This window comes from Cetorhinus maximus, chromosome 27, assembly GCF_964194155.1.
Source record: "Cetorhinus maximus chromosome 27, sCetMax3.hap1.1, whole genome shotgun sequence".
NCBI classification, from domain to species: Eukaryota; Metazoa; Chordata; class Chondrichthyes; order Lamniformes; family Cetorhinidae; genus Cetorhinus; species Cetorhinus maximus.
This window is the reverse complement of record NC_135905.1, coordinates 30938975-30954427: the sequence shown is the minus strand read 5'-3', so window position 1 is coordinate 30954427 and position 15453 is coordinate 30938975. Positions and strand designations below refer to the sequence as shown.

The following is a 15453-nucleotide window of genomic DNA, read 5'->3' as shown; positions in this document are numbered from 1 at the left end:
AGCAATGTGGTTGACTCTTAAATGCCCTCTGAACAAGGGCAATTAGGGATGGGCAATAAATGCTGCCCTAGCCAGTGATGCCCACATCCAATGAATAAAATAGAGTTGTTCGATATTGTGAAGGGGTTTTGACGAAGTAAGTAAGGAGAAACTGTTTTCACTGACGGGAGTCAGCCGTTAATAACCAGGTGATACAGATTTAGGGGAAGATGGCGCTGGTAATGTCACTGATCTAGTAATCCAGAGGCCCAGGTTAATGACATGGGCAGCTGGTGGAATTTTAAATTCAGTTAATAAATCTGGAGCTAGTTTCAGTAATAGTGACCATGAAACTATTGTCATGAATTGTCGATTGTTGTAAAAACCCATCTGGTTCGCTGATCTTTTAGGGAAGGAAATTTGCCATCCTTACCTGGTCTGGCCTACATGTGACTCCAGACCCACAGCAACGTGGTTGATTCTTAACTGCCCCCTGAAATGGCCTAGCAAGCCACTCAGTTTGAGGGCAATTAGGGCTGAGTAACAAATGCTGGTCTTGCCAGTGATGCCCACATTCCATAAAAGAATTTTTTTTTTTTTAAAAATACATTTTTATGGCATTTGGCAAAACGAATAAGAAGGGAGGTGCAAGTTTTTTTTATGCAGTGAGTTGTGACCTGGAATGTGCTGCCTGAAATGGTGATGGAGGCAGATCCAATTGTAACTTTCAAAGGGGAACTGGATAAACACTTGAAAGAGAGAAAAATTTCAGGGCCATGGAGAAAGAGCAGGGGGGTGTGGCACTAATTGGCTAGTTCTTTCAGAGATCCAGTACAAGCACGATGGGCCAAATGGTCGCCTTCTGTGCAGTATGATTCTACGATAATCATGCCCCTAGAAACTACAGATTTGTTAAACAAGACGTGTGAAACAAAACCTATTTCACAGGCTGATCTAGCTTCTCTTGAGAGGATTTTTCTTGTCTGTGTCGCTTGGCTCTTCAACATATCTTAAAAATAAAATGGAAATTGTCTTCACAAGTGTATTTGTAGCTGTGCCAATTGAATTGTACATATTGTGTTGGGGGAGAAAGGCATGGGATAAAGGTACAATCGCTTCCACACAGCACAATAATAGATTCAACTTTGAATAGCATCAAACTAGGAGCACCGTTGTTAATCACAGGGTAACTCCTAGAGTGAGGAGGGTGAAGCAAACCAGTCACATGCCAACTCCTGTTTCCATTGGTATCACCTAGAAAATTGAAGATGGTGAGGATCGAGTGAAGATTGGACATGTTCTCCCTTCCCTCCCTGCACACCCAGTGCTACATTTGTACAGAATACATTCTTCTATATTTTCTCTTGTATAACCAGAATTTAGAAATAATTTGAGGTCTGTTCCTATTTGAATCTTCTGTCTATATAAAGCGACAGAAGGAAAATCACTAGAAGATGTTGTCCCTTTAAGAAATGTTAACCAATCCCATATAACACATTTCTATTCTTCCTTCTGAGGTGCGTGCAGTGGTCTGTTTTCTGCAGTTTATTTCAGTTGCATCAGTTGCACTCATCCTCTCTCGTGTACTTTTTTATTCATTTATGGGATTTGGGCATCACTGGCTGGGCCAGCATTTATTGCCCATCCCTCGTTGCCCTTGAGAAGGTGGTGGTGAGCTGCCTTCTTGAACCTGCAGCACATGTGGTTATAGGTCCACCCACAGTGTTGTTAGGAAGGAGTTCCAGGATTTTGATCCAGCGACAGTGAAGGAACGGCAATATTTTTCCAAGCCAGGATGGTGTGTGACTTAGAGGGGAACTTCCAGGTGGTGGTGTTCCTATGCATCTGCTACTCTTTTTCTTCTAGGTGGTAGAGGTCATGGGTTTGGAAGATGCTGTCGAAGGAGGCTTGGTGAGTTGCTGCAGTGCATCTTGTAGATGGCACACCCTGCTGCCACTGTGCGTCGGTGGTGGAGGGAGTGAATGTTTAAGGTGGTGGATGGGGTGCCAATCAAGTGGGCTCTTTGTCCTGGATGATGTCACACCTCCTGAGTGTTGATAGAGCTGCACTCACCCAGTCAAGTGGAGAGTGTTCTTGCATACTCCAGACTTGTGCCTTATAGGTGGAGGGCAGGTTTTGAGAAGTCAGGAGGTGAGCTGTCACAGAATTCCCAGCAACTGACCTGCTCTTGTAGCCACAGTATTTATATGGCTGGCCAATGGTAACCCCCAGGATGTGTATCTGAAAGAGAGAGAACCCTTAACTGCTACTGGTAGTTTGTCCACATTCAAGCCTGTTATTTGAAGCCGGTTATTTGAATCTCACCAAGTTCAAGGTTCAATATCTTCATAACAGCGCATCGCAGTTTTAAAAATTACAACAAAACAAAACCCTACAATCGAAGGTGATGCTTTTATAGAAGGTCCAAGATGAAATTATTTCACCATCTTTAAGAACTGACATAATGTCAGCAGCAGGATGTGCATTGAAGCCATTTACTGTCTGGTGTCAGATTGGAAATGATATTACCTGTCACTATGGTGCCCCTCACAATACAATCATTATCATTGATTTCAAATGGGACAGCAGGTCAACATCATTCCACCTTGTCGGGGTTGGGTTAAGGAGAGAACAGTTCCATGTAAACCAGATTCATGAAAGAAGCCTTTGTAGAATTCGCAAGTTCTGGCGTTGGAGCTGACTCCTTGTCTATCATGGGGAGAAACCTAATCAAAAATTCCAGAGAGGGCCTTTTATTTGGGTTTAAAGAGTCAGAGTTTTACAGCACGGAATGAGGCCCTTTGGCCCATCGTGTCCATGCCGGTCATCAAGCCTCTATCTATTCTAATCCCATTTTCCAGCACTTGGCCCATAGCCTTGTATGCTATAGTGTTTCAAGACCAGGATATTACATATGGCGGGCAGGCTCGGTGGGGGTGGGCGCAGAGCCAATCGCTGCGGGTGGGCCAATTAAAGCCCGTCCAGCGAAATACACGGCTAGTAGTGCTCAGCGCTACCTGTGCGGGCGGGGGGAGGAGGGAGAGTCAGGCCAGTGCTCAGCGCACTTCAATCTCCCTGAGACATGGAGCTGCCTCAGGGAGATTGAATGGATATTAAATGATTTAAAAATGTTCCCTCATGTGACCGTGTCACATGAGTTGGGACATGGTTTTATATTAATGAAAATTTATTTATTTATTTAATAATAGCTTCAGGAAACCTTGTCCCGCTCATGGATAAGGTTTCCTGAAAAACATGAAGGCCGCTTGGGCTTTTCGCCTGGCCGCCAACCTTAAGGTTGGATGGACAGCGCTCACAAGTGCTTCAATTTATTTCTTAATGGCCTTACTAGGCAATTTACATATCTATGCGCCCGCTGAGCGAAGCAGCGCTACTGAGCGCGATGACCTCGGGACGCACGCCCAATGTCATCGCGTGTCACTTTACGTGTCAGGACCGCTCCCACACACCGACTGGAAAATTCTGCCCCAAGTCTTCATCTAAATACTTCTTAAATGCTGTGAGGGTTCCTGCCTCTACCACCCCCTCAGGCAGTGTGTTCCAGATTCCCACCACCCAAAATCTTTTCCTCAAATCTCCATTAAACCTTCTGCCCCTTACCTTAAATCTATGCCCCCTGGTTATTGACCCTTTCACTAAGGGGGCAATGTTTCTTCCTATCTACCCTATCTAGGCCCCTCATAATTTTGTACACCTCAATCAGGTCCCCCCTCAGCCTTCACTGCTCCAAGGAAAACAACCCAAGCCTACCTGGTCTCTCTTCATAGCTGAAACGCTCCAGCCCAGGCAACATCCTGGTGAATCTCCTCTGCATCCTCTCCAGTACAATCACATCCTTTCTATAGTGTAGCGACCAGAACTGCACATAGTACTCCAGATGTGGCTTAACTAACGTTTTATATAGCTCCATCATAACCTCCCTGCTCTTGAATTCAATGCCTCGACTAATAAAGGCAAGAATCCCATATGCCTTCATAACCACCTTATCTACCTGTCCTGTCCCTGCCTTGTTAGTCCTCCCAAAATGCATCACATCTCACTTTTCAGGATTAAATTCCATTTGCCACTGTTCTGCCCATCTAACCAGCCCATCTATATTGTCCTGTAGTCTAAGGCTTTCCTCCTTGCTATTTACCACACCACCAATTTTCGTGTCATCTGCGAACTTACTGATCATACCTCCTATATTCATGTCTATATCATTAATGTACATCACAAACAGCAAGGGACCCAGCACCGAACCCTGCGGTACACCACTGGACACAGGCTTCCAATCACGACAACCTTCGACCATCACCCTCTGCCTCCTGCCACTAAGCCAACTTTAGATCCAATTTGACAAATTGCCCTGGATCCAATGAGCTCTTACCTTCATGACCAGTCTCCCATGCAGGACCTTGTCAAAAGCCTTGCTGAAGTCCATGTAGACAACATCAACTGCACACCTACAGCTACACACCTAGTCACCTTCTCAAAAAATTTTATCAAATTTGTTAGACATGATCACCCCCTGATAAAGCCATGCTGACCTATCCTTGATTAATCCTTGCCTCTCCAAGTGGAGATTAATTCTGTCCCCCAGAATTTTTTCCAAAAGTTTCCCTACCATTGTTGTTAGACTCACTGGCCTATGGTTCTCTGGTTTATCCCTACTACCCTTCTTGAATAACAGTACCACATTCGCTGTCTTCCAGTCTCCTGGCACCTCTCCTGTGGCCAGAGAGGATTTTAAAATTAATGTCAGGGCCTCTGCAATCTCCTCCCTTGCCTTCCAAGCAGCCTGGATTTCATCTCACCTGGGTCTGGGGATTTATCCACTTTTAAGCCTGCTAAAATCACTAATACCACCTCCCTCTAAATGCTAATTTATTCAAGTGTATCACAGCTCCCCTGCCTGATTTCTATTCCTTCATTGTCCTTCTCTATAGTGAATATAGATGCAAAGTACTCATTTAAAACCTCACCTACATTTTCCAGCTCCTCACACAGATTGCCACTTTAGCCCCTAATGGGCCCTACTCTTTCCCTGATTATCCTCTTGCCACTAACATACTTATAAAACGCCTTTGGATTTTCCTTTCTTTTACCCACCAGTGTTTTTCATGCTCTCTCTTCACTCTCCTAATTTCTTTTTTAAGTAACCCCCTGCACCTTCTATACTCCTCTAGAGCTTACTCTGTATTGAGCCTAGGTATCTACCATAAGATTCCCTTTTTTTCCTTATCCAATCCTGTACATTCCTCAACATCCAGGGCTCTCTGGACTTGTTGCTCCCACCTTCACCTTTATGGGAACATGTTGGCCCTGAACGCTCACTATTCCCTTTTTGAATGACTCCCACTGGTCTGATATAGACTTTTTCCTACAAGCAGCTGCTCCCAGTCCACTTTGGCCAGATCCTGTCTTATATTGAAATTGGCCTTCCCCCAATTCAGAACCTTTATTCCTGGTCCATCTTTGTCCTTTTCCATAACTACCTTAAATCTTACAGAGTTATGGTCACCATCACTGAAATGCTCCCCCACTGACACTTCTACCACTTGCCCGGCTTTGTTACCTAAAATTAGGTCCAGTACTGCCCCCTCTCTTGTAGGACTTTCTATGTGCTGGCTTAAAAAGCTCTCCTGGATACATTTTAAGAATTCTGTCCCCTCTAAGCCTTTCACACTTTGTCTATCCAAGTTAATATTGGGGAAGTTGAAATCCCCTACTATTATTATCCTATTATTTTTACACTTTTCTGAGATTTGCCTACATATCTGCCCTTCTATCTCTCCCTAATTGTCTGGGAGTCTTTACACTCCCAGCAATGTGATTGCCCAATTTTTGTTTTTAAGTCCTACCCATATGGCCTCATTTCACGAACCTTGTAAGATATCATCCCTCCTTATGGCAGTAACTGATTCCTTGATCAAAATTACGACCCCATCTCCTTTTTTTACACCCCCTTCCCCCCCACTGTCTCGCCTGAAGATTCTATACCCCGGAATATTGAGCTGCCAGTCCTGCCCCTCTCTTAACCATGTCTCCATGATAGCAATTATATCATACCCCCATGTGTTAATCAACACCCTCAACTCATCTGCCTTACTCACAAGGCTCCTTGCATTAAAATAGATGCCATTCAGCCTTGCCATGCTCCCTTGTGCCTTAACTTGACTATGTACATTCTGCCTTCTAGAATAACTTGGGTTTTCTTCTACAGTTGTCTGTGCATCACCCCCTACTGTATCTCCACTGCGTATCCCGCCCTCCTGCCAAATTAGTTTAAACCCCACCCCCCAACAGCACTAGCAAACCCCCACCCCTGCAAGGATGTTGGTCCTGTTCTGGTTCAGGTGCAGCCCGTCGGACTTGTACAGGCCCCATCTTCTCCAGAAACAGACCCAGTGATCCAAGAATCTAAAGCTCTCCCTCCTGCACCAACTGTTCAGCCATGTATTCACCCTCTCTATCTTCCTATTCCTATACCCACTAGCAAGTGGCACCAGGAGTAATCCAGAGATTACAACCTTTGAGGTCCTGCTTTTCAATCTGCTACCTAGCTTCCTAAATTATTGTTGAAGGACCTCATCCCCCTTCCTACCTATGTCGTTGGTACCAATGCGAACCATGATCTCTGACTCTTCGCTCTCCCCCTTCAGAATGTCCTGCAGCCGTTCAGTGACATCCTTAACCCTGGCCCCAGGGAGGCAACATACCATCCTGGAGTCACGTAGGCAGCCAGAGAAACGCCTGTGTGTACTCTTCACTATTGAGTCTCCTAACATTATTGCTCTTCCTCTCTTTCTCTCCCCCGCCCCCCCCACCCCTTGTGCAGCTGGGCTCTGGCTGCACTCCCCAGAGGAACCATCACTCTCACCATTTTCCAACATGGAAAGACTGTTCTTGAGTGGGATGCACTCTGGGGCTTTCCTGACTACCTGCCTGCCTCCCTTCTTCTGACTGGTGGTCACTCATTCCTTCTCTGACTGAACTTCCTTAAGGTGCGGGGTGACCGTGGCTAAAAACGTGCTATCCACGTAACTCCCAGCCTCGCAGATGCACTGCTGTGCCTCCAGCCGATCCTCAAGCTCTGAAACCCGGCGCTTAAGCTGGTCAAATCGGTGGCGCTTCCTGCAGACTGCAGACTGCACAACACACAGGACTTAGCTCCCCTGCCATAGCTTTAGTTAAAATACTCATACCTTAAATTTAAATCGTGGAAAATTATTGAAGTTTCTTTTTTTAAAAGAAAGCTAGAACTCTTACCTTTCCTTAATGTACCTTTAAAGTGGAGAAAAACAACTTACCCACTACCTGCCAATCAGCTCTCTGCTTTGCGCTGACGTCACTTTCATCAGCCTTTTTGAATTCTGACAGGGTTCCTGTTGGGTTTAGCTGCTACTCCGACTGGCATAATCTGGCCCCGACCCTCAGGCTTTTATTGAGAAACTCCACTGGCGCCGTTCAATCCCAGGTTCAGTCCCCTCCGCTCCCACTGCTGCTTCAACTGGCTCGATCTGGGCAGTTAATGCAGTTCCAAAATTCATAGTTCCTTGTACCTTGTCTGCACCGTGTGAAACCAAATCGGAACTCAATCGCCATCACCTCCAAATCAATGCTGCAGCCAGACAGGAAGAATAAAGGGTCCGAGTCAACGACGCAACTTTACCTGTTCAAAACTGTCTGCCATAACCACAAGACAGTCACTGATAAATCTAATGAAAAACTTGGGACAATCTACATCTCCCAGAGAATGGTTAGAACATGGAACTCGCTACCACTTTGAATAGTTGAGTCGAATCGCATTTCAGGGGGAGCTGAATAAAGAAGTGAAGGAGAAAGGAATAGAAGGTTAGGTAGATAGGGTGACATTGAAGGAAGGTGGGAGGAAACTTGTGTGGATCACAAAGACTTTAGCTGTGCTGTGCCTACCATGCAAGGAAGGTTACATAGGTTAAATTCCGTGCAGATGACACCTCCCCTGGGGGACAGACAAGCCATCCTATGTGAACAATACCTACTGCCGAGGATCCTGAGAATGTAGGAAGATAGAAAAGAAATACAAGAAAGGACCATTTGAACCCATGAAGGCTGCTTCCCTCTCGTGGAATAAAACCGGAAAGTGCTGAAAAAAACTCAGCAGGTCTGGCAGCATCTGTGGAGAGAGAAACAGAGTTAACGTTTCAAGTCCAGTATGACTCTTCACAGAATTTTGGTGTTCCTTCTCATGGATCCTACCCTGACCATTCAGTCCTTGAAAGGACTGACAACCAACCCACCCTAAGGAGCATAAAGCTTTGAGGTATCCTCACTGTCCTTTTCCCCCCTCCTTTAAGGATCAGTAACTGAAGCTCCAATCTTATAACCCACGCTCTGAACAATCACATTCCACCGATGACACATTCAAAGTCCCAGAGGGAACACCGTGTTCTGCAGAGTATTGGATCATTCCTACACTGATGGCTTTTACTGGGAGCCTGAAATTCATCTAATCCAATATTGTGAATTCATTATGATAGAAAAGTTCAACATTGCAAGTATACCAGCAGCTAATGTTTGAGATAATGTGACAATATTGTGCTGATTTTATGCAAGATAATTATTAATTTATGGCCAATATAATAAAGTAATTGAAAAATAAACTTGCAATGAAAAAAGCAAATGCCATCTCACTGCTGTGTATTTCCAGCATTTTCTGTGAAATTTTCCTGAGCAGTTCCAAGAAATTTTAGTCAGTTTTGAGTTCTTGGAAAACCTGTACTTTATGTTCATCCGTTTTGCATACTGATTAATTTGCCATTGTTATTGTAAGAATGAGTTTACTCTAAACAAGAGAACAGTATTATAGAGAATTCCATATATGGTATTTTCAGGCCATTGGGTTCCTTCGTACTTTGTCACAAAGTTTAGGATGAAATATTTTCCCTCCATTTTCATACTGTGCCTTACAGCTACCTTTAATAATTCTCGCCATTTGTTTCATAAGTTTATTTATTGAGCTGTGTAGCAGTGTCGAAACCGATCTTAAAAGTATGGTTCAGGAGCAGGAACTAACTCTGGTTCATGCTGCATTCCCACAGTAATACAGGCAGGACCTGGGACTGAGGCTGTAGTGAGTGGGGGCCTTTCCACAGAACCATTGCTTTTCAAAGTTGGGCTAGCTGCTGAGACTAGAGACCCGACCCCTTGACCTCCTGGGCTCCAAAATAAAGAAGTTCTATAATTTCAGGAAATAATTATTTTATCAGAAATACAGCAACACCAAGCAGTGCTAGCAGGTCCACAAAGGTTGTAAACAAAATCAATATCTGGTGACAGATGGACGAGCATCTTGATGATCTTGGGATCACCTCAGACACTTGGAGTTAGGGAACCTCTGTTTGGGGGCTGGGGCCCCTCAATCACAAGGGTATTCCGGGAGACCAAGGGACTCTAGAGCACTTGACGGTGCAGTACTTAAATATAGCAAGTCATTGAGGACCCTTTTCATACCCATTTCTGTGGTGTACGCTGGTAAGCACAATGTTCCAGTGTTCAGGTAAGAACATAAGAAATAAGTGAAGGAATAAACCATTCAGTGCTTCAAGCCTGTTCCTCCATTCAAAAGGATCACGGCTGGTCATCTGCCTCAACTCTGCCTTCCCACAATCTCCCCATATTCCTTGATTCCCTATTAGTATCAAAACGTCTATCAATCTTAGACTTCAGCGTACTCAGTACGCCTGAGGATCCACGGCCCTCTGGGTTAAAAAACTCCAAACATTCAGAACTGAAGAAATTTCTCCTGATCTCAGTCCTAAACGGCCAACCCTTTATCCTGAGACTATGCTTCCTAGTTCTGGACCCTCCAGCCTGGGAGGGTAGGGGCCAGTGCCTGTTGGGGGGTGCGGGGAGGTAACATACTGCTAGCAAACACCCTGTCAAATCCCCTTAAGAATTTTCTATGTTTCAATTAGGTCACCTCTCATTCTTCTAAACTCTATGGAATATAGGCCTAAATTACTCAATCTCTCTTCATTAAACAATCCGCTTAACCCAGGAATCAGTTTAGCAAATGTTTGTTGCGCTCCCCCTAAGGCAAGTCTATGCTTCGGTTGTTAGGGAGACTAAAACCATGCACGGTTGTCCCTGAGTAATCTCACCAAGGCCCTGTATAATTGCAGTAAGACTACTTTACTCTTATACTCCAATCCCTTTGTAGTAAAGGCTAACATATCATTTGCTTTCCTAATTGCTTGCAGCACCTGAATTGACTCTTTGTGATTTCTGTACAGGTACACCCAGGTCCCTCTGCATTCCAACATTTCCCAAGTCTCTTATCGTTTAAAAAGTGTTCTGTTTTTCTATTTTTCTTCTTATTACATCCGCCATGTTTTTGTGCACCCATCTACTCTGTCGATCTGCTTTGCAGCCTCTTTGCTTCCTCCTCAAAGCTTGCATTGACACTGTGTTGAAGGTATTCTGTGAATGTTTTGGTTTGCCAAAGCTCAGATCTTTGTATCTGTTTACTGATGAACTGCCTGCAGTGTTCTCAAAGGGAAAGACGTGGTGGTCCAAACTGAGGAAAGATGTGAAATGTGCAGTGCAAGATGAAATAAGTGTCTGGAAATTAGCAGAGCTGTTCTATGAATAGCCTGTTTCTGCCTTGGTATACTGGGTGGATAGCTTTACGCAATGAATAGAAGATTAACAATTCTACAGGAGTCTTGTAATTGTACAGCTGCTTTGTTATGGTTGTGTAGTCTGGGTTTATTAAGGAATATATATTCCTGATATCAGTGTTGTCTTATTAAGACCAAGAGTTGTATATATGGTTCTTTCTTCCCACTGTAACAGTTTGTTGATTCTGCACTATCTTGACATTCATGGTAATACTGGTTTCTCCTCCCCATCCCTTTCCTTATCCCTCACCCTTTTCTACCATCCATCATCCCTTCCCTTCTTTTCCTCCTCCCCTTTATCTCCTCTTATCCCTTTTGTTTTACAGTCAATGTATTCATCAGATTCTAGAAAGCGTTAATCACATTCACCAACATGATATAGTGCACAGAGACCTCAAGGTCAGTATCTGCTAATAAAGACATGAGAATGCAATCATCTCACTTGGAAGCAGTGTAACCTTGCTGCATGTTGTCTGTTGCCTCGCACTGTTAAGAACTCTTGGCTTGAAATTTCCTGCACGGATATTGTTACCATCCCACAGGGCCCATGGGTCATAATTCATGGCAGACAGCTGACTACAACCAGCAGGGCTGGCTCACCCAGAATACATGCTCAATGTCTCTTGCTCACTCCAAAATCAATAGCAATGGCTGAGCAACTCTCCTGTCGGCCTGGGCTTTTAGTTCACACTGCAGAACCAGAGAGGCAATTAGCAGCATGAATCAGGAAGGCTTCCTGTCACCTTCCCTCTCATGGTGGGTCAGGCAGTCTCCACTGAGCCCTGTCATGTCTTAAATCTCCTCACAGCCCCTTCGTTATTTAACAGCAATGCGCCAGGGCAGAACTGGGAAGCCTGCCTTTGTATTTCTTGACGGACTGTCACATGAGACCTGGGAGCTTATTTTATGCGCATCCCCGTGTCTTTTAAATTGATTTGTCCAAATTCTATTCATTCTGACCTTGCCACTCCATTGACATATAATTGGAGAGCAGTGCTAACGCTGTACTGCCGACTAAACTTCAATTGAAGTGCTTTTACCTAAAACATGTGCCACATATATTCAAAGGTAGCTGAATTTGCTGGGTTTACTCACTGTCTATCAAAAGGATATGCCTATCAACCTCCATCACAGAGAATTACTAAAATGAATCCTGAAGTACTTTCAGGTGCTGATGTAACTTGATGCTAGGCCAATTAAAAGTATACATTATTATCTCTTAAGTCAAATTTCGTTGTAACAAATCTATTATCCCGCTTCACATACAGTTTGAGCTAATTGAGGGACACCTTCCTTCAGGTGAGAAGTTGCACTGCAGTTCAGGTAGAATCCGGGGCTTTTGTCAATGAAGATTACCTGGCCAACATTCCCCCCGAAGCAGCCAAAAGCCAAATTTACTAGCCCTTCATTTTACTGCTATTTGTTTGAAGAAAAGAAATTGTCCTGCGTGCAAACAGTTGTCACTTTAGCCTACGTACTAACAGTCACTGTGTTTCTAAGATCATTCCGAATGACGTGACAAGGTGCTGCTTAACTGCATGGCTGTTTTTAAAATCTGCTTTGTATAAAATGAGCGATATAGTCTTGAGAGTGGGGCTTATCAACACTGAATCATAACAGGGTATAATTATCAAGCATAGCATAACATAAGCTGTTTATTGCAGAAAGAACAGAGATGAGAGTAAGTTCATATTTCTGCACATTTGAAAAAGCAAGTTTCCAATCTCTGGAAACATCCCTATGATATTAACTTACAAAAAAACACTTCAAAGTACCTCAGGATTTTTATTTGTATTTTTAATTGTACATTATTCAGCAATGAGATGACAGTTACATCTAGAAATCATGTGAACTAACACTTTGGTTCTGAATCTGTTCACAAGGCTGCCAGCACAAATGCATAACTGCTGTGCCCCCTAGTGTGCATGTGCTGGCTTTGCACCTGTTGCTGTTGATCCGGAGCCTTTGTGTCTCGTTGCATTAACCCTTTGAGGACTTCAGTTGCTGTGAGCTTTGTGGAGGGGGGTTGGAGTGCAGGGGGTGAGCTTGTGGGTGAGGTTGTGAAATTGTCCTGTTTAGATTGTTATGACAGCGCTGTTCATCATGAAACCTTCCCACTTTTCCAGATCAGACCTGAGGGTTTTGGAATTCCCAAAATGCACAAACCGCAGTTGGTGGTGGGGAATAATTGGAAGGCATCAATTTTAAAAGCTGCACAAAGGCATTTGGTACTCAGAGGGTTAAATGACGGTAGTAATTGTGGATGAAGCCATCAGCGCAGTTGCTACGATACTAGTCAGTGTGTAACCCAATTTTATTGCACAAGTCTGGCAGTTGGAAGTTTGGTGTTCAAAACGGAACTGTTTCTTGATGCCTCCTTTGCTGCACTGGGGAGTTGGGCATTGTTGGTTCACAGTCTGGCCACAGGGTGGGATATTGCCTAGATCCAAGAGGGTGGGGGATAATCACACCAGGTACCAGCTGACCATGGTATGGGATTGCTGGAGTGAACTCAGTAACCACAATCTGCTCACCCTCCTGCTGCTGAGGGGAGAATCTGGGCAGGCCAGGACTGGCCTCAACAATAAATTTAGAAACCTGTGCACATTTTACAAATTGGCCAAAAATTTGTGCCTGACCACAGTTTACAATTCGGCAGTTAAAACTCTTAAATACTTGCCGATCGAATAATAATGGGGCAGCCATTGAACAGCCTGGCCAAGCTTGCTGGTGTTGTATTCATTGCAAGATTGCGCCCATTTAAGAAGTGATGCATCAGTGTTAACTGTTGACAAATGTTTACTAAGTGTTACAGCTCCTGCTTTGTATTTTGACTTGTTATTAATTACTTTTCTTATTAATTCCATCATTTTCCTATAACTGCTTTGGTTCGCCACCCCCCCAAAGCCAGAGAACCTGCTGCTTGCCAGTAAATGTAAAAGTGCAGCAGTGAAGCTGGCAGACTTCGGACTGGCAATTGAAGTCCAAGGAGACCAGCAGGCATGGTTTGGTAAGTCCCTGAACCTTTGCAGATCCATGGCAGTACAATGTGGAACCTAATGAGCAGCTACTGAGGGTTACAGTACTTGTGCAATGCTCAATCCATCATTTTATAGGTTAGCTCTAGTCAACGTGCTGTGGTATTGCACACGGCGGAGGGTTTATCAAAATCAGGGGCAAAAATTTAGGACATGGAGCTGGTTTGTACCAAGAGGTTTCTCTGCAGTAGAGGGTGAGTCACTGGGAGACCACAAACCGAGGCACTACAGCACCACCAGTGGACAGAGGGCCCAATTTTAATGTGCAAAGTTTACATAGGCAGTTCCCATTAAAAATACAGACACAGAAATTTATAATAGTTAAAGGGACACAAGAAGCTCTGAAGAAGAGTCACACGGACTCATAATGTTAACTCTGTTTTTCTCTCCACAGATGCTGTTAGACCTGCTGAGTTTTTCCAGCATTTTCTGTTTTTGTTTAAGGTGACACAAGAAATGTGATAACGGGACATGAGATTTCCGACAGGACATGCATGTAGGCAAAAGAATCTTAGTAGATTATATCGATATGGTGTAGACTTGATAGGCTGAATGGCCTCCTTCTGTGCTATGTTATTCTATGGTGCCTGTAAAGCTTGAGGTAATAGTAACCATGAATCACTCACCGTACAATGAGCATTTGGGTGCAAGAAACACACAAACATACATACAAACAAGGAGCAGGAGTAGGTCACTCAGTCCCTCAAGCCTGCTCTGCCATTCAATAAAATCATGGCTGATCTGATTGCGGCCTCAACTCCACATTCCCAGCTACGCCCGATTACCTTTGAGTCTCTTGTTAGTCAAGAATCTCTCTACCTCTGCCTTAAAATTCAATGACCCAGCCTCCACTGCTCTCTGGGGAAGAGAGTTCTGACCCTCTGAGAGAGAGTATTTCTCCTCATCTCTGTCTTAAATTGGAGACCCCTTATTTTTGAACTGTGTCCCCTAGTTCTAGTCGCTCCCACAAGGGGAAACATCCTTTCAGCATCCAGCCTGTCAAATCCTCTCAGGATCTTATATGTTTCAATAAGATCACCTCTCAGCCTTCTAAACTCCAATGGGTACAGGCCCAACAGGAATCAACAAGGTATCCTAAAGTCCCAGCAATTATTGTATGTGTTGTATGATGTGCCTGCATGCCACTGTAATGTAAGGGTGCTTGGCAGAGCAAGGGTTACCGTGGTACTGGAGAATAGCACTGCCCACGGTATGATGTATGGAGTCACATGGTAATAGACTGAGAAACAGTTTAGAGAGAACACTCTGGAATCAGCCTGCATGGAGGTGATGACACCATGCATAACAATAACTTGGGTTCTGTAAATAGTTAAAGGTTAACAATAAAGGGTCCATATTTAAATATAAAAGTCTCAAGATCCCATCACTGAGACATCTAAAGAACTGATATTATGACAATATATCCATTTACTGAATAAGTAATAACTTCACAGGGTGCATTTATATACCTACGTCCTGCAAAGAAATAAGGTCACAAAGAGAATTAGTAAAACACTGGCTCCAGATTCACTTGGTCTCTGGCGTGTTTTATAGAAATTGGTTTCTCATTGATTTTTTAAAACTCCTCTAGCAAACATGCTACTGGGTGTGTGTCCTTCTGGAATGTGAGAACAAGTGTCACTGTGTGATCTAACCCACATTTCAGGAATACTCGATGCTGCCATTATGCTGCAGGGCCCATCGGCACTGGGAAAGAGAAGTGACATCTTGCTGCATAGGCCTTCTGTTAGTTCTGCATCAAACGTTTA

At 44.0% G+C, this 15453-nt stretch overlaps 1 protein-coding gene across 6 annotated transcripts in view; it reads left to right on the top strand.

Annotated features, from left to right (window-relative positions):
* The window catches only part of camk2g2 (calcium/calmodulin-dependent protein kinase (CaM kinase) II gamma 2), a 358108-nt gene that overhangs the window by 236828 nt on the left and 105827 nt on the right, over window positions 1–15453 (top strand). For all 6 annotated transcript variants that reach the window (XM_078531014.1, XM_078531015.1, XM_078531018.1 and 3 more), the window contains exons 6-7: window positions 10973–11045; window positions 13554–13656. In XM_078531014.1, coding sequence (XP_078387140.1) covers window positions 10973–11045; window positions 13554–13656 — 176 coding nt within the window. The remainder of the gene's footprint in view (window positions 1–10972; window positions 11046–13553; window positions 13657–15453) is intronic.